The sequence below is a fragment of the Pongo pygmaeus genome, chromosome 10 (assembly GCF_028885625.2).
Source record: "Pongo pygmaeus isolate AG05252 chromosome 10, NHGRI_mPonPyg2-v2.0_pri, whole genome shotgun sequence".
Classification (NCBI taxonomy): domain Eukaryota; kingdom Metazoa; phylum Chordata; class Mammalia; order Primates; family Hominidae; genus Pongo; species Pongo pygmaeus.
Window position 1 is genome coordinate 95,089,175 of NC_072383.2, and position 27,321 is coordinate 95,116,495.

The following is a 27,321-nucleotide window of genomic DNA, read 5'->3' on the forward strand; positions in this document are numbered from 1 at the left end:
TTCAGAATTAACTCAAAAGTCCACAGTCCAAAGTCTCATCTGAGGCAAGGCAAGTACTTCAGCCTATGAGCCTGTAAAATCAAAAGCAAGTTAGTTACTTCCTAGATACAGTGGGGGTACAGGCATTGGACAAATACACCCATTCCAAATGGAGAAATTGGCCAAAACAAGTAAATCCAAAATCCAATAAGGCAGTCATTAAACCTTAAAGTTCCAAAATGATTACCCTTGACTCCATGTCTTACATCCAGGCCATGCTGATGCAAGAGGTGGGCTCCTACAGGCTTGTGGGTTTGCAGGGTATGGCCCCCCTCCTGGCTGCTTTCACAGGCTGGTGTTGAGTGTCTGTGGCTTTTCTGTGCACACAGTGCAAGCTCTCACTGGATCTATCATTTTGAGGTCTGGAGGATGGTGGCCCTCTTCTCACAGCTCCACTAGGCAGTACCCCAGTGGAGACTCTGTGTGGGGGCTCCAACCCCACATTTCCCTTCTGACTACCCTGACAGAGGTTCTCCATGAGGGACCCACCCCTGCAGCAAGCTTCTGCCTGGACATTCAGGTGTTTCCATACATCCTCTGAAATCTAGGTGGAGGTCCCAAATCTCAGTTCTTGACTTCTGTGCACCTGCAGACTCAACACCATGTGGAAACTTCCAAAGCTTGGGGTTGGCACCCTCTGAAGCCATGGCCCGAGCTTACCTTAACCCCTTCTAGCTATGGCTGGAGCAGCTGGGATGAAGGTCACCAAATCCCTAGGCTGCACACAGCACTGGGGCCCTTGACCTGGCCTAGGAAATCATTTTTCTCTGGTAGGCCTTTGGGTCTGTGATAGGAGGGGTTGCTGCGAAGGTCTCTGACATGATGTGGAGACATTTTCCCTATTGCCTTGGTGAGCAACATTTGGATCCTTGTTACTTATGCAAATTTCTGTAGCCTGCTTGAATTTCTCCTCAGAAAATGGGTTTTTTTTTGTACTGCATTGTCAGGCTGTAAATTTTCCCAACTTTTATGCTCTGTCACCTCTTGAACACTTTACTCCTTAGAAATTTCTTCTGCCAGGTACACTAAATCATCTCTCAAGTTCAAAGTTCCACAGATCTCTAGGGCGGGGGCAAAATGCTGCCAGTCTCTTTGCATAGCAAGAGTAACCTTTACTCCGGTTTCCAACAAGTTCCTCATCTCCATCTGAGACCACCTCAGCCTGGACTTTGTTGTCCATATCACTATCAACATTTTGGTCAAAGCCGTTCAACAAGTCTCTAGGAAGTTCCAAACTTTCCCACATCTTCATTTGTTCTGAGCCCTCTAAATCTCTAGGAAGTTCCAAAGTTTCCCACATTTTCCTGTCTTCTTCTGAGCCCTCCAAACTGTTCCAACCTCTGCCTGTTACCCAGTTCCATAGTTGATTTCACATTTTCAGGTATCTTTATAGCAGCACCCCACTACCTGGTACCAGTTTACTGTATTAGGCCATTCTCATGCTGCTAATAAAGACTTACCCAAGACTGGGTAATTTATAAAGAAAAAGAAGTTTAGCAGACTCACAGTTCCACGTGGCTGGGGAGGCCTCACAATCATGGTGGAAGGAGAAGGAGGAGCAAAGGCACATCTTATATGGCGGCAGGCAAGAGAGTGTGTGCAGGGGAACTCCCATTTATAAAACCATCAGATCTCATGAGACTTATTCATTATCATGAGAACAGCAGGGGAAAAACCAACCCCTATGATTCAATTACCTTCCACTGGGTTCCTCCCATGACACATGGGGATTATGGGAGCTACAATTCAAGATGAGATTTGGGTGGGGACATAGCCAAATTGTATTAAGCCCTTTTGGAATGTTTTTGGCCATGCAGCTTGTAGGAATGATGCAATAGAATGAGATGAAAATGGAAATAATACCTTCTCTAAATTGCATTTTTCATATGTCTCTGTTTCTGGTATCAAAAAACCATGTAAGTCTTCCCTTTGAAGTGTTAGGATTCTTTCACTTATTCATCTGTTCATTTTATGTTTGTATATGCATATAAATGTAAGCATTCATTCATTTATTTATGGAGCCAGTCAGCTAGTCATTCAGCAAACATTTACTGAGTATCTGCTATGTGTGAAGTGCCTGTACTAGGTACTGAGGATATAAAGATGAATAAGACTAAGGATTTGTTGCCCAGGAGTTTAGGGTCCATTAAAGGAGATGAATAAAAAACCCAGAGATTATAGTATAGAGTGATAAGATATGTAATGTTATTACTACTGCTGCTGCCATAAACAATAATAGTTAACAGCTAGCACCTGCTTTTGTGAGACTGCAAGAAATCCAGTGGGGCTAACAGCAAAGGAAAAGGCAAAAGCTGAGGTTAGAAAGGTTGGCAGAAATTAGATAATAAACTGTCTCAGAGGGAAGGATAGAGATCTAGTTTTATCTGAAGAACTGAGGGGAGCTAGTTAAAAGGATTTAAAGAAAGAAAGCAAAATGATCATATTGGCATTCTTTTCACTTGATCTTAGCCCAAAGGCCAAGAAGTGTTATATTTGCATGTTTTTGAAAACCTTTGTCAGCTGCATGGGAAACATTGAAAGGAGACCAAATGGAAGTAGGAGAGTGGCCACTGCTTTCTTGTGTCTTAAAGTAGAGATGATAAAAGCCTGGACTTGGGTGGTCAGCATAGAGGAGGGGACAGATGTGAAGGAGAGACAGAGGATGTCCACAGGACTGTGATCCGCACTGGCTGGAGGTGGCGGATGGGTGAGGAAGGGAGGAGTTCAAGTCGCCTTGGAGTTTCTGGCTTGGGTAGCCAGATGGATGATGATGCCTTCACCCAGACAGGAAAACCGGAGAGGGGAAGGTTAGAGGAAAAGGTCACTTTGAAATTATTTGCTTGGATGTAGTTCATCCAAACTTGGATGACAATGAGTAGAGCTATCCAGTGTATGGTTGGATATACTTATGCGGCACTCAGGAGAGAGCAGATTGGAGATTTGAATTTTAGTCATCAATATATTGGTTGTGGTTGAAGTCAAGGGTTTGGATGAGGTCACCCAGGGAGAGTTACATGGAGCATAAACTTGAGGATGGTGTCCTGGATAGCACCAACATTTAGGAAGCTGCATCAGTCAAAATAGGCTTCAGCTATACAGCAGTAACAAACAAGTGTCATTGCTTTAACACAATGGAAAGTCTGTTTCCTGTGCATGCTACTGTGTTCAGTGAGGTTGAATCCTGGGCTGCTCATCATGGTGGGATCTCCATCTTGGTGAAATCTTCTGTGGGTTGTTTCCAAGTCAGAGAACATAATTTTAATGTTATCTTCTAGGAGTGTATACAGAGAGGCATATGGTGAACCCCTGTAGAGGCATGGGCTATGGCACAGCCTTTGCCAGACCATATGTACATATACTGTAAGCTTTACGTTAAGGGCTTTACATGGATTATCATGTTTAATTACTATAACAACCCCAATAAAAGAATTATAATTATGCATTGCACATCAGGGACTCTTATGAATGCTTTGTGAATATTAGCTTACAGTCACCTAATGAGGTAGGTTTGTTATTGTCTCTATTTTTCAGGCAGGAAAAAGATGTTGTAAATCTTGCTCTAGCTCTTAAAGCTGTGACTTGAAAGTGACACAGGTCGTGTCTGTTGACATTTCATTGGCCACAGTCACATGGCCACACCTAACTTCAAAAGGGGTAGACAAGTATGTTCCTATGCTGTACTCAGGATAAAGAGGTACAGAGTGTGTGACTCCCTAATGACTGTCATGGGAACAAACAGAGGAAGAACAGGACTTGAAAGAGATTGGGATGAGGCCTAAGAGCTGGGAAATGTAACAGGAGAGTAGTATAAACAAGGCCAAGGCAAGAGACAGTGCTAAGGAAAAGGAAGCAGTCAGCTATCATAGACAGAGAGAGAGAAGTCACATAAGATGAGGACAGACTGTTGTGTTTGGCAGTTTAGGTGGTCATTGTCACCGGCCTTTTTGCTGTGACACCGCCAACATAGGGCCTTGTTCTAGCTGTTTTCTCTTCCTGAAATGCTCTTTCTCAATTCAGATGTCTGACTAATGAGCTCATCATCTCCTTTATGTTGTTATGTACTTCTCATCTTTTCAATGAGGCTTACCCTGAGCATTCAGTTTTTATTTATTTATTTATTTATTTATTTAGATGAAGTCTTGCTTTGTCGCCCAGGCTGGAGTGTAGCAGTGCTATCCCAACTCACTGCAACCTCCATCTCCTGGTTTCAAGCGATTCTCCTGCCTCATCCTCCTGAGTAGCTGGGATTACAGGCACCTGCCACCACGCCTGGCTAATTTTTATATTTTAGTAGAGATGGAGTTTCACCATGTTGGCCAGGCTGATCTCGAACTCCTGACCTCAAGCGATCCACTCGCCTTGGCCTCCCAAAGTGCTGGGATTACAGGCATGAGCCACTGCACCCAGCCTGAGCATTCAGTTTAAAACTGCACCCTGCCTGCTTCCTCCCAATTCCCTTTATTCTGCCATATGTTTTCTTTTTTTCTGAAGCACTTCTCACCATCTATTATACGATATAATTTAAGGTGTTTTTTTTTGTATTTATTGATAACTAATCTGTTCCTCCTGATAAAACGTAAGCTTTATGAGGGCAGGGATTATTGTTTTATTCACAGATATAACCCAGATGTCTTCATCAGTGTCTGATATATAGTAGGAACTTAGTATCTCTTTGCTGAATGAATGACTTTGTGACCTTAGAAATGGTGGGGAGGGAGTATTTTGAGTGATGCGTGCAGCAGTGGTGAGCTGTACCTATAGAAAGTCATTGAATAGAGGCCAGGCATGGTGGCTTACGCCTGTAATCCCAGCACTTTGGGAGGCCAAGGCGAGTGGATCACTTGAGGTCAGAAGTTTGAGACCAGCCTGGCCAACATGGTGAAACCCCGTCTCTACTAAAAATACAAAACTTAGCTGGGCGTGGTGGCAGATGCCTGTAATCCCAGCTGCTTGGGAGGCTGAGGCAGGAGAATCACTTGAACCCAGGAGGTGGAGGTTGCAGTGAGCCAAGATCGTGCCATTGCACTCCAGCCTGCATGACAAGAGTGACACTCTTGTCTCAAAAAAAAGAGAGAGAGAGAGAGAAGGAAAGAGAAAGAGAGAGAAAGAAAGAAAGGAAGAAAGAAAGAAATTGAATAGAGAATTGCTTTTCAAGTAACTTAGCACCGTCAGGAACTGGCAGGAAATGTAAAGCTGTGGGCGGTGGCTCAGGGGGGCTTTATTTTGTTTGTATGTCTTTTTAATACAAGAAAAAAAAGGATATTTACATATTAACTAGAAAAAGCCAGTAAAGAGGGAGAACTTACAGATAGGAGAGAAAAGTATTCAATAGAGCAAGGACCTTGAGGAGACAAAAGGCAGAGAGAGAGAGTGGGTTACAGGGGGATTATGCTTAGACAGGAGGGTGAGACATCTTTTCTAAGGCAGAAAGAAAGGAAAGAATAAACCCAAGCAGGGAAGTGTGTAGGTGGTAAAGGTAGAGATGGAAAGCATTCTCATTGGGTACTGGAGATTTTCTCAATGAAGCAAGGGGCTGTGAGTATAGCCAATGTTGATTAGGTTGGAGATTTCAGAAGGAATGAAAGAGTGGGCTGGCTGGTAAGGTCATAGGAGAAAGGAAGGGAGAAGGGTTGTAGAGTAATTTAGAAGGTCCAACGAGTGAGATTGGTGACCATGAATTTGTAGGTGTTACTGCCAATGATAAATCAGATTACCCCTCATAGTCAGAAACAATGGGAAGACCACCTTCTTATGGTCAATCATGTGTGATTAGTTTTATTCAGAGTATAGTTCTTCCTGGGTGTGTTCTTTTATTGAGCTTGTCTGTGAAACCTGGGGAATTCTCCTACTTTGGGATCCATAACTCAAAATGTGATTTATGTTATCCCTTCCATCTTAAAAAGAGTTGCTACAAATGTGAGAAAATATGTCAAAAATGGTTGTTATCAAAATGATGACTAGCATCAAAGGGATAAGAAAAACATATCTAGTAAAATTCTAGACCTGTGTACCTGTAGATGTTTACTGATGATAGGTGCAATATATCAGAAAAGCACTTTGTTTGCCTCCTGTTAAAGTTACATTTGGAAAGGCAAGAGAGTGGCTGTGGGACAGAAGGGAAGGGAAGTGCAGTCAGGCTACAGTAATCCTTTGGGTTGATTCTCACTGGTGGTAGAGGCACAGACAGTTTGAGCAATCATTAGAACAGGAATATTTGAATAGATAAAATTTTCTAAATACTGTAATGACAGTAATAATTTATTGAGCTGGAACTATATTTAGCTTCTTTAATTTTTACAGTCAAAGGAGGTAGATATTATTATGCTTATATTGCACATGAGAAGATTAAATGTTACTAGTAAGTAGTGGGCCTGTGATTCAAACCCTGCTTTAATTACTCAATCCTTGAGTGCTCCACTGTGCTACCAGGCCTCTTCTCCATTGCTCCCTTTCAGATTGGAATTGCCTCTAAATTTACAGCATTCAAGAAGAAGTTTTCTGTATTTCAGTGGTCACTGAAGACAGACACTTTATTCTGACTTACTGTGATAGTGTGGTAATTTTTAGATGATCCTGTATATTAATTATAGGTTTTACATGGAATTGTTATCATTAAAAGGTTAGCATCCAACTTGTAGCTCTTTCTAAGATTTTAGGACCTCTGTTATTGGGAATGTTTTTTGGTCTATGCTCTTGGGTTTATTTGGCAAAGTTTTAGAATGCTGAATTTTTCCAGTATACTGAACTCAGATCATCAACATATTTATAAGCATGTTGGGTCTTATGTATGTCATCACCCTGATATGTTTGCAATTCTTTTAAAAGACAGAGTACTCATGATGGTTTCCACACCAGATCGCTGCTTTAGACCATCATAGATTTTCTTTTGGCATAATGGCATTTAGTGGTGATGCGATACATTTAATTCTTCAGAATAGATATTGCAATGCTCCAGTGCCTAGGAACATTTGGTGTACTCATTATTTAACAGCGTCCTATTCTCCCTTCAACTATTTAATAATGCATATGTAATTTGGTATAGTCTTTGTAGGATTTGGAGAAGTGAGAACACCTCATTTTATAGATATTCTTGTATGGGTGAGTAACTTGCCTGCTTGTTAAGCTCCATAGGGGAGATAACTCTATGGATATGCCTTTTATTGAAACTGTTTTTGCATTCTGCCTGGGATCTCTCTCTTGAGTTTTGACCTTACTGGTGTTTAAGTTCTCTGGTAGAGTTATTCAGTCCTCAGGCGTGTTGGAATTTTCAGCCCTTTGGCAGGTGTGTTTGATTAGTGCCTTTGGGCATTTGGATTGACGTGGCCTCGAGTGTAGGAAGCAGCCCAAATTTCAGATCACTTGCTGGGATCCTTCCATGGTGGACCCATTTCTCAGGAGTCATTGGCATTTCAGCTTTCATTTCTACATTGGTACAATGAAAGACACAATGTTTTTCTTTTTTTTTTTTTGCTTCTTCTCCTCCTTCTTCTTTCTTACCTGTTTCAAACTGTTGAGGCTATTAGTGCCTTTGGAATAGCTTCTTAAATTATCCATGGACGTTTTCAGAGAGGAACCCCCTTGAGGCAGAGCTGTCAAGATAAGGGCCCTGAAGCTAATGCCACCTCCTCATTGCTTTGCATCATTTATCTCATGTAGACAGCCATGCCACCACCAACAGAACCCTAATTAGACAACCAGGAAAAAGATTTGCAGGGCTTGAAAAAAGGGGAGAAAAAGAAAGTGAAATATAGTTTAGGAAGAACACAAAGAGGAATTATTTATCAGCCAGATAAAAAAGTAGTGGGATGATTTTATTTAGACTGTTCTTATTATAAATAAAAATTTTCAGATTTTATTCTAGAATGTAAGCTTGGTGAGAGCAGAGACTATGTCTGTTTTGTTCACTTGTGTCTCCCTTTGGTGCCAGGCACAGTACCTAGTACTTGTGAGCACTCAATTTATACTTATTTAATAAATGGTGCTGGGAAAACTGGCTAACCATATGTAGAAAGCTGAAACTGGATCCCTTCCTTACACCTTATACAAAAATTAATTCAAGATGGATTAAAGACTTAAATGTTAGACCTAAAACCATAAAAACCCTAGAAGAAAACCTAGGCAATACCATTCAGGACATAGGCATGGGCAAGGACTTCATGTCTAAAACACCGAAAGCAATGGCAACAAAAGCCAAAATTAACAAATGGGATCTAATTAAACTAAAGAGCTTCTGCACAGCAAAAGAAACTACCATCAGAGTGAACAGGCAACCTACAGAATGGGAGAAAATTTTTGCAATCTACTCATCTGACAAAGAGCTAATATCCAGAATCTACAATGAACTCAAACAAATTTACAAGAAAAAAACAAACAACCCCATGAAAAAGTGGGCAAAGAATATGAATAGACACTTCTCAAAAGAAGACATTTATGCAGCCAAAAAACACATGAAAAAATGCTCATCATCACTGGCCATCAGAGAAATGCAAATCAAAACCACAATGAGATACCATCTCACACCAATTAGAATGGCGATCATTAAAAAGTCAGGAAACAACAGGTGCTGGAGAGGATGTGGAGAAATAGGAACACTTTTACACTGTTGGTGGGAATGTAAACTAGTTCAACCATCGTGGGAGTCAGTGTGGCGATTCCTCAGGGATCTAGAACTAGAAATACCATTTGACCCAGCCATCCCATTACTGGGTATATACCCAAAGGATTATAAATCATGCTGCTATAAAGACACATGCACACGTATGTTTATCGTGGCACTATTCACAATAGCAAAGACTTGGAACCAACCCAAATGTCCATCAATGATAGACTGGATTAAGAAAATCTGGCACATATACACCATGGAATACTATGCAGCCATAAAAAATGATAAGTTCATGTCCTTTGTAGGGACATGGATGAAGCTGGAAACCATCATTCTCAGCAAACTATCACAAGGACAAAAAACCAAACACCGCATGTTCCCACTCATAGGTGGGAATTGAACAATGAGAACACATGGACACAGGAAGGGGAACATCACACACTGAGGCCTGTTATCGGGTGGGGGCAGGGGAGGGATAGCATTAGGAGATATACCTAATGTTAAATGACGAGTTAATGGGTGCAGCACACCAACATGGCACATGTATACATATGTAACTAACCTGCATGTTGTACACATGTACCCTAAAACTTAAAGTATAATTAAAAAAAATACATGACCAGTAGTCATGATGTGAGCCTTCATCTGCTGAATGCTTACTCCATGACAGGCTCTGTGCTAGACACTCTGCACCTCCACACACAGGTTAAAATGGTAACCCTCTGAGTCATCCTGATTTCGGTGAGAGGCATGCTCTGGAAATAAATAGGACAGGGACAAGCCTGAGAAAAGTTAATGAAGGAAGAATTATCATCCCAGTTTTAACAGATGTTTAAAACTATGGCTTAGAGAAGGTAACTATCTCATATTATTATATGTGGGGGCTTCCAGCTTTCCTCCTTTCATTTGCTTGCTGTTATGGGCTGAATATTTGTGGTCCCCCCCACCTAAATGTTAAAATCCTCACCCCTAATGTGATGGTCTTAGGAGGTGGGTCCTTTGGAGGATAAATTAGGTCATGAGGGTGGAGCCCTTATGAATGGCATTGGTGTCTTTACTTTTATTTAGTTATTTTTTTTTGAGATGGAGTTTCATTCCATTGCTCAGGCTGGAGTGCAGTGGCACAATCTCAGCTCACTGCAGCCTCCACCTCTGGGGTTCAAGCGATTGTCCTGCCTCAGCCTCCTGAGTAGCTGGGACTACAGGCGCCTGCCACTAGACCTGGCTAATTTTTGTATTTTTAGAGACGGGATTTCACCTTGTCTCCTGACCTGAGGTGATCCACCTGCCTTGGCCTCCCAAAGTGCTGAGATTACAGGCATAAGCCACCACACCCAGCTTGGTGTCTTTACAAAAGAGACCCCAGGTTGCTCTGTAGCCCGCTTCTATCATGGGAGGGAGGACCATTGAGAAGGTAACCATCTGCGAGCCAGGGAGAGGGCCCTCACCAGAATCCTACCATTCTGGTCTCCTGATCTCAGACTTCTAGCCCCAAATATCTGTGCAAAATAAATTTCTTTTCTTTTTTTTTGAGACAAGGTCTCACTCTGTCACCCAGGCTGGGGTGCAATAGCTTGATCATAGCTCACTGTAGCCTGGAACTCCTGGGCTCAGGTGATCCTCCCATTTCAGCTGCCCAAGTAGCTAGGACTACAGGCACATGCACCTGCACCCAGCTAACTTATTTTATTTTATTTTTTTTGTAGAGACAGGGTCTTGCTTTATTGTCCAGGCCTGTCTTGAACTCCTGGCTTCAAGGGATCCTCCCTGCCTCATCCTCCCAAAGTGCTGGGATTACAGGCATGAGCCACAGCGCCTGATGAGAAATAAATTTCTGTTGTTTATAATCCACCCAGTCTATGGTAATTTCTCATAGCAGTTTCCACTGACTAAGATACTTGCTTAACTTCTTTTCCTGATCTCACTCTCTAAGGAGAAAAAGATAAAAGCCAAGCTCATGAATTCTAAGAAAAATAGAAAAACAGAGCAGAAACCTACAATCTTCGGGGTGTTGTGGATGAGGGTGGGGGCATGAGGAGTAGGAGGTCTGCCTGCCTGGGACCATGCAAGACTGGGCATGGCTTAGCAGAGAGGGACACTAAGGAGGGAGACGGTGGGGACAGGGCAGAGCAGACAGGAGACTGAAACTGGTAAGGAAGAAGAATGAGAGCTTCCAGGGAGTTCACAAGAGCCACTTTGGCCTAAGTATTTGATTCTCTTAAATGTGTGATAGGGAATTGTGTCAAGACTGAATTTGCAGGGGAAACAATTACTTCTGTCAATGCGGCCATGTCCCTGGTTTGACTGAAGCCTCCAGGATTTCTGGACATTAGGGTGTGTTGAAAGATGCTGTCTCTGTGGCCACAGAAAGTAACCCTGCGTTACTTATTCCATCAGGACCTCCCTGCTCCCTGGGCTCATAACGACTCCAGGTTTCTTCCCTTATTAACTTTCTTTAGGCTTATTCCCCTCCCATTCTCGAGGCATCTCTGTGCCCAAATCTGGGTTACAAATCATTGTCTGTTACCCAAGATTTGTTGTCCTTTGGTGAATCATCTGGGGAAGGCACTGGACTTGAACACTGGTTCTTCCACTCATCTCTTCTTAAGGGCTTCAAACAAGTTCATACCCCCAACTTCACTTTTCCTCCTTTGTAAAGCGTCAGTGATTTCTACTCCTGACCCTTTTTAAGGTGCTGTGAGGATCAACTGAGATTAACTTTTAGAAGTGGTTAACTTCTATACCCCTTCTTTTTTATATTTTTAATTAATTTTTTTCTGAGACGGAGTCACCCAGGCTGGAATGCAGTGGCACGATCTTGGTTCACTGCAACCTCCACCTCCCAGGTTCAAGTGATTTCCCCTGCCTCAGCCTTCTCAGTTGCTGGGATTACAGGCATGCACCATCATGCCTAGCTAATTTTTGTATTTTTAGTAGAGACGGGGTTTCACTGTGTTGGCCAGGATGGTCTCAAACTCCTGACCTCAAGTGATCCACCTGCCACGGCCTCCCAAAGTGCTGGGATTACAGGTGTGAGCTGCCTCGCCCTGCCTAGCTATTCCTGTTCTTATTCTAACTATCTAAAACCACTTGTCTCTTTTGTCCTAATCAAGTTCTCCCTATCCTCGAAGGCACAGCTGGCCTATCTTCTCTTCCACAAGGTCTTTGTTGCTCACCTTTTCCTGCCTACACTGATCTCTGTCTTCTATCTTTCCCTTATTTTGGCGTGTAACCAAATATTCCCTGCAAATGTGACTTTATTACTCCAGTGTTGGAGTGTCCCATCCCTTCAGCTGGATAGTGAATTTCTTGAGGGCAAAGACCATGCCTCTTAACCTCTTCCAACTTACCGTGTAAGTTGCTATACTGTTAAGACCTTAGATTTTACAGGGGGGCTTCCACTTGTTCAACTTGTTGAAGAAATACATTCTTTTGTTATTCAGTCCTGCAAACTGATTCCTCTCTCTTGGTCCTGCTTCATGACGTATGCAGCAATTCTGCAGCTGAAGTCCCAGGCCCTCACTCACTCTTCAGAGACCTCGAAGCAACTATCTCCCACTATCTCCCCTTTCTGGGCACTTTTCAGGACAGTTAGTTAGTTCTATACCCACTCCTGGGTCCCCCTCTTCCTTTCCTCTGCACCTTTCAGTATTAGGAATCTGTCTTTTCCTTCCCTTCAGAGAGCAGATGCCCATCTCCAAGCAACTTTATTTCTTCCTTTCTTTGTTTCTTCTTTTTGTCTCTTTCCCAAGGCACCTTTGCTTTGAAGAGGCTGCTTAAAAGGAGTAGATTATTTCATTTTTTATGATCAGCAAAAGAAAAAGAAGGCTTCATGGGGAAAATTGGCAAGATCTAAAGTTATTTGCATTTCATAAGAATCAAAAGTTTTCTAAGCTTTTTTTTTTTAAAGGACCGTCAGGTATACTAAAAGAAAAAAAAATTGATCTGAATGTTGAAACACCTGCTGCAGATCTGGGGGCTTTGAATTTAGCGACTTTAGGTTGGGACCAAGAAATTCTCTGAATTATAAACTTGCTGGCTCTTACCTTGGCTTGGTGCGGCATTTCATCCCCAATATTCCTCTTTTCTTTCCTTTCAGAATACAGCCGAGCCAAAGCGCTTGTCTGCGTGCCCGTGGACGTGACAGACACCTTGAGGTGTTTTAGAGAGACACTGGAAAAATCCAAATACCATAACAGATCAATCCGACACAGCAGAAAGTTGCTTTCATTATTTCTTGCACAGACACAAGGTAAAATGCACGTTCTTTATCTCTGAATCTTTCTTTATGTGGGGTGACCACCCTGCGGATGTCCCTCTTCTGCCCTCTTGTTCTTCCCTCCCCGTGTACATGCAACACTCCCTGATGTCTTTCACTTTCCTCTTGTCCAGTGGATCTATTCTCTGTCTTACACTTTAACCAATGCACTTTCTCACTCACTCACTTTTATGCTTTCTGTGAAACTAGCAAACTCTCTTGAGTGTATTAGATGTGACAATATTCATTAATTTTTGATTCTGTACATTTATGTTCTTCTTACAGTTCTCTTTGAAGGTGTGGCACTATGGTCTTGTTTTACTTTATAAGTAGACGGATTGAATCATACTGAGTTAACTAGAACCTTTTACCAAAACACTACTTTATCGGTGGCAAAGAAATGGGTACCTTTTAAAGCAAGCATCAACAAGACTTCTTATTAATACTGTAGATTTTGATCTTAGGGGTTTTATTTTAGCTTAAAGCAAGATATTCACTATTGTTGGTTGCATTGCATTTATTTGTTTTCTCTTGTAACATCTATCTGCTTGGGAATTCAAGCAAAGCTGGGCTTTGAGTGATTAAATGGTAACCTCAGAGAAGAGTACATTCAAATTTAGGCTGGAAAAATCCTGAACTATCTGTACTTAAGTTATTTAAAATTTTTAAAAATCCTGTTTTATATTTATGATTCTTGCTATTCAAATTGGTCAGAATAATAAGAATAAATTTAAATAATAGACAAATACATGTAAAATAGTATAAAGTTATTAAAAACAGATTTAAACTTATACTTAATTAAAATGCTAATTCCCACTGAAATGATCTTTTAGAAATTTGACCAATTGTTTTTGCAAATGCAGGCAGAGTTTTATTTATTTACATATTTATTTGTTTGTTGTTGTTGCCCACCCCCCACACTTTCTATGATATGTATCCATAGTTTTTGGTTATATTGTCTGAAGACTCACATTATGTTAAATTAGTTCTCCATATCCTGTTTGGCTTGTTTTAATTTTAATTGTTAATACATTAACAATGGGTAAGGCTGGCTCGGCGCCGAGGCTCTCGCCTGCAATCCCAGCATTTTGGGAGGCCAAGGAGGGCAGATCATTTGAGGTCAGGAGTTAGAGACCAGCCTGGCCAACATAGTGAAACCCTGTCTCTACTAAAAATACAAAAATTAGCCGGGTGTGGTAGTGTGCACCTGTAATTCCAGCTACTCGGGAGGCTGAGGCATGAGAATCGCTTGAACCGGGGAGGCAGAAGTTGCAGTGAGCTGAGATTGTGCCACTGCACTCCAGCCTGGTGACAAAGCGAGACTGTCTCAAAACAAAACAGAACAAAGCAAAACAGAAAAGCACACCCCCCAACCCCGACAAAAAAAAAGTGGGTAAGGGCATAAATAAAAAGGCAAATGCAATTCCTAGGAATGGTTTATACCAACTCACTCTGAATCTCACCTGGTACCAGAACATTTTCAGTAGTATATCTCTAGTCCTCAGGCTGTAGACTTCAAAATCTATACTAGCTTCTTTCTCTATTACTTTTAACTACTTCCCCTAGAATATAGATTTTTCTCTCATGTCTTCTCTGATCTTATAAAGAGACAAGGTTTTTCCTTTTTTTTTTGTCTCAGGCCAGAACTACCTGTGTGTTGCTTCTATCCCAGAGGTTTCTGGCCCAGAGGCATACTAACACCTTAAAGCTATTTAAAAAAGGCAAACTCAAACTATGCAACTTCCACCAGTCCCCACAAGAAGCAAAGCTTTATCTCAGTATTTGCTTTCTGGCTGACAATCCTCTGTAGTGCTCTTTTTTTTTGGGATAGAGTCTTGCTCTCTTGCCCAGGCTGGAGTGCAGTGGCGCTGTCTTGGCTCACTGCAAACTCTGCCTCCTGGGTTCAAGCGATTCTCCTACCTCAGCCTCTGCCTCCTGGGTCAAGCGATTCTCCTGTCTCAGCCTCCCGAGTAGCCGGGACTACAGACATGCGCCACCACGCCCGGCTAATTTATTTTTAGTAGAGAAGAGGTTTCACCATGTTGGCTAGGCTGATCTCGAACTCCTGACCTCAGGTGATCCACCCACCTCTGCCTCCCAAAGTGCTGGGATTATAGGCGTGAGCCATTGTGCCTGGCCCCTCTGTAGTGCTTGTGATGAAATAACGCAGACATGGAGCCTATCCACACATACCTAGGGTCTTCAGTTATGATCCTGGATACTAAGTTTAAGGAAATAGTGTCCCTCAAACTGCAAAAATGTCTCAGCTATATACAAAATATTTCCTTTCTTTTCGCTTTCCATTTTCTCTACCTTCCCTCCCAACTTCCCTTCTGTCTATATTTTAAATTTATTTATTATTATTATTTTTCATGAATTTAGGAGAGAGAGGAGGAATAAACAATTCAAAATGTACTTCTGGAAAGGTGGAATTTTGCCTGGGGACAGAGGAGATGCATATGTCAATACCCCCTGATCTTTCTCAGGAGCACTTCAGAGTTTTTAGTTCCGTGGAGAAAAGCAAACTTCCATATTCACAACTTGGACTTGTAATTTCTTCTTATCACCAAACTATTGGTAAGAGTTAGCCATTATGTATTCATTTTCTTTAATTTTTGTTTTTTTTTGGGACAAGGTCTCATTTTGTCATCCAGGCTGGAGTGCAGTGGTGCGATCACAGCTCACTGTGTGATCACAGCCTCAACCTTCTGGGCTCAATCCATCCTCCCACTTCAGTCTCCCGAGCAGCTGGGACCGCAGGCTCACACCACCACACCTGACTAATTTTTATATTTTTTGTAGAGATAGAGTTTTGCCATGTTGCCCAGACTGATTTTGAACTCTTGGGCTCAAGCTATAAGCCCACCTCAGCCTCCCAAAATGCTGGTACAGGAGTGAGCCACTGTACCCGGCAATGTCTCCGTTTTCAATATGATCTTCTGCATTAATGCTGAGATTGCATCTGGTCCGGAAGTCTTACTTTTAAAAGAAAGATAAAAGAACCTATACCCCTGCAGCAGTGACAGAACAGCCTGGAGACAGAAGCAGCTTCCAGCCTCCTCTGTTTACCCATTTTCTTAGCTTGGCCATCACTATTGTGAGATTCTAGGCCACCCTTCTGTTTATCCCTCTTTCATTGGAGCTGTGAACCCCTTGTGGGGATGGAGATGATGTTCTTTTTTACTGGTCCCAGCTAATTCCATTTTCCTTGTCTTTCCCTTGATTTGGCTTTTCTACAGCTTCAGTAGAACCCATGCGATAGACCCAATGTTCTCTTTTTTTCTAACAGACATTTTATGATGTCCCTTTTACTTCCTGAAATTTATATTTAATATATTCTTCTTATACACATTGTCTTGAAACAAATTATTATGAAGCTCTAAATATAAAAATAGAGGAGAAATAGCATCACTTTATAATAAAAGAATCAGCTTGTTGGTATGTAAATGCTCAGGCTTTAGAAGCTGTAAAGAAATAATCAGATGCTTATATCCTGGATATGGAATCACCATGAATGTGACAGCTGCACATGCAGACAGAGACAGGTATGTTGTATTGGTGACTCAAATACTATCAACATGGTTAAGTTTTGTGACATGATTTTCTAAAATGGCAAATAAATCTTGGTAAAGTCCTGAGCAAAACAAAGTACTACAGTGGTTTCAATGTCTGGAAAATTCAGAAATCATGGACATTTAGAAATCATGCAGAAATACCCTTTTTATGTGGAAAACGAAGTTCGATGTGAGATTCAGATAGTTATAAACAGGCTTCTCATCTTTTCCTTCACTGTAGGGGAAGTTTCTGTTCCTTGCAGGCCATCTGACATCTTTGGTCTTAACCTATGAGTTACCAAGAGATGCCCCCATTGTGACATCTAGCAAAACCCTTTCTCACATTTCTAAAATAGCCTCTAGGGGACAGCATTGTCCTCATTAGAAACCACTGCCATGTTGGTTGGGGTTTTTGGCTACACATCCCAGAATGCATGCATTCATTAGAAAAAAAAAAAAAATTGTGTGATTTTGTTGTTGTTGTTGTTTTTTGAGATGGAGTCTCACTCTGTTGCCCAGGCTGGAGTACAGTGGCGCGATCTTGGCTCACTGCAACCTCCCCACTGCTTGGGTTCAAGCAATTCTCTTGCCTCGGCCTACCAAGTAGCTGGGTTTACAGGCATGTGCCACCACACCTGGGTAATTTTTGTATTTTTAGTGGAGACGGGGTTTCACCATGTTGACCAGGCTGGTCTTGAACTTCTGACCTCAGGTGATCTGCCCGGTTTGGCCTCCCAAAGTGCTAGGATTATAGGCATGAGCTACCTTGCCTGTCCAATTATGTGATATTAAAGATTTTTCTGCCTTCAGGTAAAAGGAGAAATATGATATGTGGTGATCTTGTCACATGTCTGCTAAAAAACAAACCCTTTGAGCCTTTCCATCTGCTATAGGATAATATCCACATTTCTCCAAGTGGCAGTCAGAGGCCCTCAGAATCTGACCACTGCCTCCCACTTCAGACTCAGTTCACACTCTCCAGAAAACCATACTCCAGTCATGCCCATCATTCCTGTACATACACAGCCATTCTCCCTTGCATGCCATTTCTAAGTTTCTCTTCTCCTGTCTCTACCTGTCTGACTTTTATTCTTCATGATGCCCCATTATTACTATCTGTTAGAGCCAGTCTTTCACTCTGTAATCAAACAGAACGTTTGCTCGCTCTCTGTGTATATATATCGTGTGACATTTGAAGGCGCTGTTAACTTGCAGTTTGCTTATTGCAATCTATACAGTTAAGGAACAGTGCAGTTTAAAATATTCTTGCAAATATAAAAAAAATTTTTCTAGGAACTAACATTTGTTCTTTTACTTGATTAAAAATATAGATGTTCTCCAAGCCAGCAATCAAAGAAGTCTTAAAGTTCAGGCGTTGCATTCACTTGGAAGTCTTCTCATCTTCGCAGAAAAGAAAAGGTAGATTTTTAGAAGTCTGTAGAACAAGGGCAAAGGTTTTTTATTTGCTTGTTTGAAGAAGTTTTTAATGATTATGAAAAAACATTGTCTTTCATAAATTTTAGTTCTTCAACAATACTACATTGCTACATTTTATTCATCAAATGCTACCTGAGAGAAACCATTAAGAACAGTGAATGTATTATAGTTATACGTATGTTAATTGATGTTGCTTCGGTGTATTTGCTTTCCTTTCTGGAAGATAGATTTAATAATGGGCCTCAGAAAACGTACTGCTTGATGCTTTGTCTCTGTTTTAGGGCTGCTTTTAAGTGTTGGTGTCAAGCTCTTGACGACATATTCAGAAAACCAGACGTGCTACACACGTGGAAAGAATTTGGCCCCTCACTCACCAATGTCACCAACAGTCATTCACCTCCGGGTTTCAAAGACTACAGTGAGGAGTTTCTGTCAAGAGTTGGCATCTGGGGGTGTTTGCAAGGAGCGGTCATATCAGCAAAGATAGCACAGTGAGTGTGAGGATGGAAGGATCCACATACTAGCTAACGGCTTCCTTGTGGGGTGCCCTCCTGTGCCATGCAAAGTGCTGTGCCTCATGCACACTGGATTTCTGGGAGGTTATGTCCATATCATACAGGGCCTTACAGTTTATTTACTTATTTGTGATGTTTATTGCTTATGATTATCTCTTCTTCCTGGAACACAACTCTTGCCCCAAAATATCAGTGTCACCCGGGCCCAGGTGTTTGCTTTGCTTACTCATGGATCCCAAGTGCCAGATATGCAGCTGGCATTCAATAACTACTTGGTTTTTTTGTTGTTGTTTGGGTTTTTCTTGAGACGGAGTCTCACTCTGTTGCCCTGGCTGGAGTGCAGTGGCTTGATCTCGGCTCACTGCAACCTCCATCTCCTGGGTTCAAGAGATTCTCCTGCCTCAGCCTCCTGAGTAGCTGGGATTACAGGCGGCCACCACCATGCCCAGCTAATTCTTTTGTATTTTTAGTAGAGACAGGATTTCACCATGTTGGCCAGGCTGGTCTGGAACTCCTGACTTCCGGTGATCTGCCCACCTCAGCTTCCCAAAGTGCTGGGATTACAGGCGTGAGCCACGGCGTCTGGCTCAACAACGACTTGTTGCGTGGTCAAATGAATGAGCAGTTGGTGAGGAAGCAGGAAAACAGTGTGCAGGCAGTCAGGCATGGGCCTTATCCAAAAGTGTACTAGAAACCAGTTACTTTCAACAAGTTTCACATTCCTTCTGAGCCTCAATGTTCTCATCTCTAAGCCAAGGTGGTAAAAATTACATGCTATACTGCATCAATTTGCTAGGGCTATCATAACAAAGTACCACAGACTGGGTGGCTTAAACAACATAACTTTGTTATCTCATGATTCTGAAGGCTAGAAGTTGGAGAACAAGGTGTTGGTTAATTGGTTTCTTCTGAAGCCTCTCTTCTTGGCTTGTAGAAAGGTCACTGTGTCCACATGTGGTCTTTCCTCAGCATGTCAATATCCTAATCTCCTCTTCTTATATGGATACCAGTCATATTGGATTAGGGCTCACCTCTGTGGCCTCATTTTAACTTAGTTACTTACCTCTTTCAGTGCCCTGTCTCCAAGCATGGTCACAATCTGAGGTTACTGGGTGTGTTAGGCTGTTCTTGCTTTGCTACAAAGAAATACCCAAGACTGAGTAATTTATAAAGAAAAGAGGTTTAATTGGTTCGTGGTTCTGCAGGCTCTACAGAGAGCATGGTACCAGCATCTGCTGGGTTTCTGGGGAGGCCTCAGGAAGCTTTCAATTATGACGGAAGGCCATATTTGAATATGGGATCCCTCATCTCACATGGCAAGAATGGGAGCGAGAAAGAGCGGGAGGTGCCACACTCTTTTAAACAACCAGATGTGACGTGAACTCACTCATCACCAAGGGGATGGCACTAAGCCATTCATGAGGGATCCACCACCACGATCCTAACACCTCGTGTCAGGCCCCACCTCCAATACTGGGGATAACAGTTTAGCATGAGATTTGGTGGGGACATATATTCAAACTATATCACTAAGAGTTAGGACTTCAACATATGAATTTCTAGGGGATACAATTTAGCCCATAATACATACTGTATTAGTGTCCTTTTTGCTGCTGTAACAAATTACCCCAAACCTAGCGGCTTAAAACAAAACAGGTTTATTATTTTACAGTTATAGAGTTCAGAAATCATAAAATCAGTGTGTCTTCAGGGCTGTGCGTCCTCTGGAGGCTCCTGGGGAGAAGCTGGTTCCTTATCTTTTCCAGCTTCTTGAGGTCTCTTGCATTCCTTGGCTCATGGCCCCACCTTCTGTCTTCAAGACCAGCAGCTTAGCATCTTCCCCCTACACCTGCCTCTCTCTGTCTGTCTCTCATATTTTCTTCCATCTTCATGTCTCCTTCTCTGTCTCTGACCCTCCTGCCTTTCTCTTATAAGGGCCATCGTGACGATCCAGGATAATCTTCCTTATCTCAGTGGCCTTAATTTAATCATATCTGCAAAGACTTTGTTGCCCTGTAAGGTCACTTATTCATAGGTTCTGGAGATTAGGGCGTGAATATCTTTGGGGGACCATTATTTAGCCTACCACACGTAACACATGTGAATGTCTTCAAGAATGGCTTATGCATAGCTAGCACTCACAAACATCTTAAGTATTTCAAATTTCTGATTAACATGAGAAATTTGAAAAGTATGGAGGGATTAGAGGTATAGGTTTCCTTCATCTCTCCAGTTACAGTTACTGCTTTAGCTTACCTGTCGGAGGTGGTGAGCAACAACCTGCATAGTGTTTTAAGCTGTAGAGCACACTTAAAACTTAACTGTTCCTAGGTAGTGATCACATTGCTTTCAGATTAGCATCTTCAGTCAGGGAAGTAAGAAAGTACTGCTTTAAAAGTATTAAATGTCAAAGATTTAGACCTCTGTCAAGTTTGATTTTTTTGTGCTCCTGGGATAGAACACACACACACACACACACACACACACACACACACACACACACACACACATTCTCTCTCTCTCTCTTTCTCTCTCTCTCTCTCAACAAAATCTGAGCTTGTGACTTATTGGAGCTTGGCAATTGGGAATGGAAAAGCCAAGGAAAGGAACAGCTTGGAAAGGAACAGCTACAGCCTTCCTGCCAGAGGGCACCTCTGCTTCTCTGAGCTTCTGAAGTTATTACCAAGTGATTTTCAACAAACAGAAAGTCATTTCCTGGTTTCCCAGCCGGAAGTCTGACTGCCATAGGAGATGTCATTCTACGGGGGCTTTGGCTGTTTTCCTAGACTCCCTGAGTAGAGGAAACTCTTCTCCCCCACAGTAAAATACCACACTTGAAGACCCACACAGTGAAGCTGAACTGAGGTAGACATTGTTATTAATGTAGTGAACCTGACTGGTTTTATCTAAGAAAGACTTAGGAGAAGGTAATGTGGTTTGTAGTTGCAAATGTGAATTTTAAGACTCATATATAGAACACTCAAACTCTTCTAAGGGACATAAAATGAAAGAGTTGTAAATGGAGAGACATTAATGTTTGTTTGGTGGAGATACTTAATGTTGTGAATGGCTCCATAATAAACAGCTAGAGAGAAAATACAATGCTTCAGTCTTCAGGGGGAATTATTTAACCGCACTCATCAAAAGCCTTTACTGTGCACCCCCTTTTACCAAAAACTTCCACTTCCAGGGGTTCATTCAGTGGAACCAATAGGATAAGTGCTCAAAAGTGTAGGCATAACAATGTTTACCTCAGCATTAGAAAACGCCAAAGTAGAGATTAATATTTTTATGTTATGGCACATCTGTATGATAAAACATTAAAGTTCTTTAGAATAATAATATAGTTTGTTATGTCTGTGAATGAAAATTTTGTTTATAAAGTAGTATGTATTGCATAATTCTAGTCTTAATATGTATGTATGTGTTTCTCCATGTGTATAATTATATACAGAAAAAGTACATATAAGGAAATTGACTAAAATGTTACTAGTAATCATGTTTAGGCAGTAGGATTATAGGGGATTTTTTATCTTCTTTAATATATTTTCCTTCTATTTTCTTATATATTTATACGTATGTATTTTTCTTATACTTTTTGTGTTCTAGATATATATGTAAAGACATATTTATATCAATGTTTTTGGAAAATTTCTACTAATCAATTTATTTTTCTTATACTTACTTAGATTTATTAAGTCATTGAATGTTGAAAAGAAAACTGACTGTTGCATTTTGTCTGCGTTACTCTTTCAGGTAACACTCTATGTATGTATGTTTTTCCATGGTAGCACAACCATTCACTGGATCAGTAAAAAAAGTTTATCATATTCAGAAAACTCACAGGCAGCAAAATAGCATGAATCTTGATTAAATATGACAAGCCCATCTTTCTCTTGCTGGCTGAACCCCTGTGAGACTTTCACCTTTAATTTTTTTTTTCTTTTTTTGAGACGGAGTCTCACTCTGTCAGCCAGGCTGGAGTGCAGTGGTGTGATCTCAGCTCACTGCGATCTCTGCCTCCCGGGTTCAAGCGATTCTTGTGCCTCAGCCTCCTAAGTGGCTGGGACTACAGGCGCGCACCACCACACCCAGCTAATTTCTTGTATTTTTAGTAGAGCTAGGGTTTACCGTGTTGGCCAGGCTGGTCTCAAACTCCTGACCTCAGGTGATCCACCCGTCTTGCCCTCCCAAAGTGCTGGGATTACAGGCGTGAGCCACCATGCCTGGCCCACCTTTAATATTTAACAGAGTCAGTTTTCTCCTTTACACTGCAGAAGAAGGAATTTTACAGATGGGGAAACTGAGTCTCCTGTCATTAGGAAGATCATGTTACTAGTAATCAGTATGAAGGTAGTCTGACTTCAAATAGTTGCCTTAGGTTACCTCATCTCTAAATTCAGTTTTGCTTGGTTATGTGATATAAAATCTATCTTATGATAAAGGTAAAAAATAACTTGAAGACTACAGGAGAGGTATGCTTGCAGTTCTCAGAATTTTGGTTTGCCTTCACTGAAGAAGAAAGGAGCTTTTATCTGAAATACAAGACCTTTTGAAATTCCAAAATGTAACCAGGGGCCTTTGCAATCTACTAAAGGTTCTATTTACTCTGAAGGATGGGCACTCTTGTTCTGTGTATCAGAGAAGTCTCATAGCTTATGAAATCTAAATAAGTGAGTTCTTCAGGAAGGGCTTCTCTGAATGGAAGGCCAGACTTTTCAATTTTCTTATGTTTCTTACACCTCTTGCCTGGGCTTCAAAGGGAAGAAGTACAGGAGGCAAGGGTGTAGAGGAAATGACCCGACTCTGACTTCTTACGTCGCATTATTTACTTTCTGATACTCCTTGTTCTTGAAGATAATGCTGTTTATGTTTTAGAAAATACGTGTTTTAACAAGTATTTAACTTTCTGCTTAATGTGGACAATATGTGTATTATTTCTTAGTAATACTATACCTAAAATAAAAATTAGCTGGTGGGATTTATTTTAAAAGCCTATTAATTCTTTTTATGATTTTAAAACAAATTTGTGATAGTAAAAATTTCAACAACTACAAAGTATTTTAGAATAGGATATCTCATGACCTTAATAAGCCATTGGATTGAAATTCTTTCTGATATATACGTTAAAATAATTTCATGATGCATTTGTCATTAAGAAATTTTAATTGTTAAAATAACAAAAGAAGCACCCTTAAATGAAAAATGTGTTTTGTGTGTTCATCTTGTTTCCCCAACATCTAATGTAATGTTGGTTACATAAATTACCAAAAACTATTGGTCAAATTAAACAATAATCTTTTCATTTAAGCAGGTAAAAGTTTGGAATTACCGCTGCCTGACTGAGACTTCTGAAACAAGTAGTCATTTCCTCTACTTATAGCTTGGTATAGTGGAAAGAACATAGTTTTTTTTTTTTTTTTTTTTTTTTTTAGCTAAATAGACATGACTTGGAATCTCCTTTCTGCCATTGTTAGCTGTGTGACTTCAGATAAGTTGTTTAAGCCTCAATTATATCATTTGTGACATAATAATCCTTCTAAGAGCAGGTTAAAATAACATTAAATGAAATAATGTTTATAAAGAATTTACCAGCAGTGCTTAACATAAGATTGACCCTCAACAAAAGATAATTTAATATAATGATAATTTCTTTGAAAATAAGAAGTATCCAACTACCATGGAATTTAAAAAGCCCATCTGGAGTGATAAAAGCATTTGGAACCTGTAATGATGATAATATAAATGATAAGTACCATTTATTACAAAGTACAGTATGCTAGGCATATACTAAGCATTTTATAAAGCAATACATGTATTTATCTTTTTTTGTTTCATTATTGAAAATGCTATCTATAGCTCTTTATATTTCACTTTTTTTCATTTTCAGGGTTTGCTTAGAACCACACTTCCACATCCCAAAGCTGAACGTTGCTATGCTCAATATGAAATCACTCAGCTTCTCCCAGGCATCGAACTCTTCTCAGATAGATACAGGGCTGACATTTGCTCTGTAATTGCAAGTCTGTATTACATTATACGTGAACTGCACTTTGTTAGGCAAAACCTAATAGTAAGTAATTTGTAAAATCAAAAAATATATATCACTGGGATATTTTGCTCCACTTACCTCATACTTTTAAAATTTTGCTAATGTTCTTTTGGTCAGTTACTGTTTAACTTTTAAACTATATATGTAGGATTCTTACTTATACTTCAAACTAAAATGTATTAATTAATATTCTTTCTTTGCATTTTGGATACAAAAGCAGTCTATTTGACTTTTTCTCCTTTTACTGTGTTACTTAATATTTTTTTCTTAAGTTAGTTGGTGAAATTGATCAGAATGCATCACTGATCTCAAACACAGAAATCTAGTGTACTTGTAAGCCACTGCATTAAGTTGTTCAGGTTATATCAATCCCAAAGCTGTGAGAGTGTTTCTTTATTGAGATAAGTTTATCTTTATGTCTCTTGTCTTTTCTCTGTCAAGGGTGCATCTAAGAGAAAAATAGGTTGTAAGTATGAGATAAAAGACAGACATTTCTTAATGTCCTAGGAAATAAAAAAAAATCCAAATACAGCTCTCTTCTCCTTTGGGGAAAGAAATCACAGTGTATGTCATAAATTTGAAGCTGGTTGCATTAAAAAAATTAGTATGTTCTATTAGAATTGTTGGCCATTTTATATTTTCCTCCATTATTTTGTCTTTTTTCTTTATGTTCTTTCCTCTATTTTTTCGCATCTCTTTTTCCCATTTGTTTGCTTCTTCACATCTATTCTTTCTCCTTTTCTGCTTTTTTCCCTTTCCTCCATGATTTTCATACCTACTTACTTTTTTCCCCCATATATTTTTTTCTATTCTCTTGGTATATTTGTTCTTCTAAATTCAACTCTCTCTTTATATTGAAAATATTTATTGCCCCCTGATATGAATTGTTAACTTATAAAACCATGTATTAAAGTAAAGAGATTGATAAGTGCATTTAACACTTGGCAGACTTGGTGAGAAATTGTTTATTTTTTAAAAATAACAAAATGGTGCCCCTCTCACTGTTAAAGGGATTCATTTCTGGGTTGAAGAAATAGTTCTATCCCCTGGGTAACCCTTAGCTGCCTAGTCATATTCATATATAATACATATCACTGTGCTGGAAAAGAAATGAGGTTTTTTTTTCTCTAAAGCTGAAGAAATTGAGAATGTTTTTCTGAATAATTGAGCAATTGGCAGCAATAAAATAGTGTGTTTTTATTTCTTACTAAAGAAAAGAAACTAAATCTCAAAGGTAATCGCCAACTCTTAATGTTTTGTGCTGCATTAATTGTGGAAAAAGGTATCGTGTTATGTTTGTAGGGCATAGTTATAGAAAAATGTATTGTATTATGTTTGAAATCATTCAAGACCAGTTCTAATCCTTTTAAAAAGCTGTTGCTATTAGCAGCTGTCAGTTGACTGACAATTAGAGGTTCCCCAGCTGAAATTGCAAGAAGTAAACAGTTTCCATTTTGTATTACATTAACTTTCTCCAGAAGAAGCCCAGCGGCTAAGGGGACTTCTGTGGAATATAAAATTTGCTATGTGACCCAGAGCTGTGGAGCTATGGGAAATAGTTTGCTAACTAATGGGAATCCCAATCTCCCTTTCACTCCATCTTCCTTTGGCAGGGAAGGCTACAGTTGCAGGAGCTGAGCTTCAGGTTTGATTTGAGGTCAGGAGCTGTTCCAGTGTTAGGCAAAACTGTCCTCTCCACATCTTTCTCTGGATGGATTGTGGTTGGGCCATTTGAAATATTGATGGTCTATAAGCCTTCCCATATATCCATGGGACTTCAAGAGCAATTGAACTTTGGGGTGAATTCTAGGAAAATAAAAATATTATGGGAAGAGTAAGCTTGGGTTTTAACCAGTAGAATATACGCTATGTGAAGGCAGGGACTTGTTAGATTTTGTTCTCATTCAACAGTGCCTAACACATAATAGGCATGTTATAAATATTTTTTGTTGATAGAAAAATTCTAATTGAAGATAAAAAGCAGCTGGCATTGAAATGAATAAGTAGGATCCAGTTAGGGAGCAGAGATTGAGTTCCTTTGCTTTAAATTTTCCATTTATTTGGTAGCTCATTTGCTAGAATTTTTCCACAGGCCACAGTGATTCATATATTTATGTTGAGTTAATTATTTTCAAGGAAGATAATTGATTGGATTTTAACCTCTTCCTGCTTAAAGAGATGTGCAACCTAGTTTTGGGGTACCAAATGGCATCTACTGGGAACTGTAAGTCTCTGATAGCATCTTAAATTTCCGATAAACTTATGAAGCATGTGCTAGATAGATTATTTCACTTATTTTCAACAGTATAGTTTCCTAGCATGGAAAGTAAATCAGTATATAACATATCCTATATTTAATATTTGGCTAAATTTGATTATTAGGTTATTAGTTTGATAAAATATATTTTGAAACAAAGAGTGTTTTTCTCCTGATAGGTTCTGCCTCTCCTTGCGTTGTATCAATATTTTGTTTCTGGAATTTGTCAAGACGTAATCAGAAATCTAGAAGCAAGAATCCTCAAGGTATGTAACAAGCTTTTAAGACATTTGATATTCTGGAACTATTAAGGATATTGTCATGTATTAATTTGATTCTAGGACTTATAGTAACAAGCTGATAATAACATGGCATTACACTGATATAAGAAATAACTTACCCATTATTATAATAAAGTATGAGAAAGAGCCAGTTAGAAAGTTGTAGATTCTTTTATGCTTGGGCCACAGTAAAGTGAGGCACAGCTGCACATGGAAATAAGGCTCACCCAACACCAATTGGCCTGGAAATCACCACTGCTGAGAGACTGGCTTCCTGGTGAAGACCAACTGAACCAGTTTTCTGAGCTTCTGTGAATTTATTCCTA

The 27,321-nt window shown here is 40.2% G+C and overlaps 1 protein-coding gene across 1 annotated transcript in view; it reads left to right on the forward strand.

Moving 5' to 3' along the window:
* Positions 1–27,321, forward strand: part of CFAP54 (cilia and flagella associated protein 54) — a 379,132-nt gene that overhangs the window by 175,084 nt on the left and 176,727 nt on the right. The window contains exons 40-46 of the mRNA XM_054442311.1: positions 12,741–12,893; positions 15,282–15,476; positions 17,785–17,872; positions 18,172–18,381; positions 22,095–22,161; positions 24,296–24,478; positions 26,894–26,980. Coding sequence (XP_054298286.1) covers positions 12,741–12,893; positions 15,282–15,476; positions 17,785–17,872; positions 18,172–18,381; positions 22,095–22,161; positions 24,296–24,478; positions 26,894–26,980 — 983 coding nt within the window. The remainder of the gene's footprint in view (positions 1–12,740; positions 12,894–15,281; positions 15,477–17,784; positions 17,873–18,171; positions 18,382–22,094; positions 22,162–24,295; positions 24,479–26,893; positions 26,981–27,321) is intronic.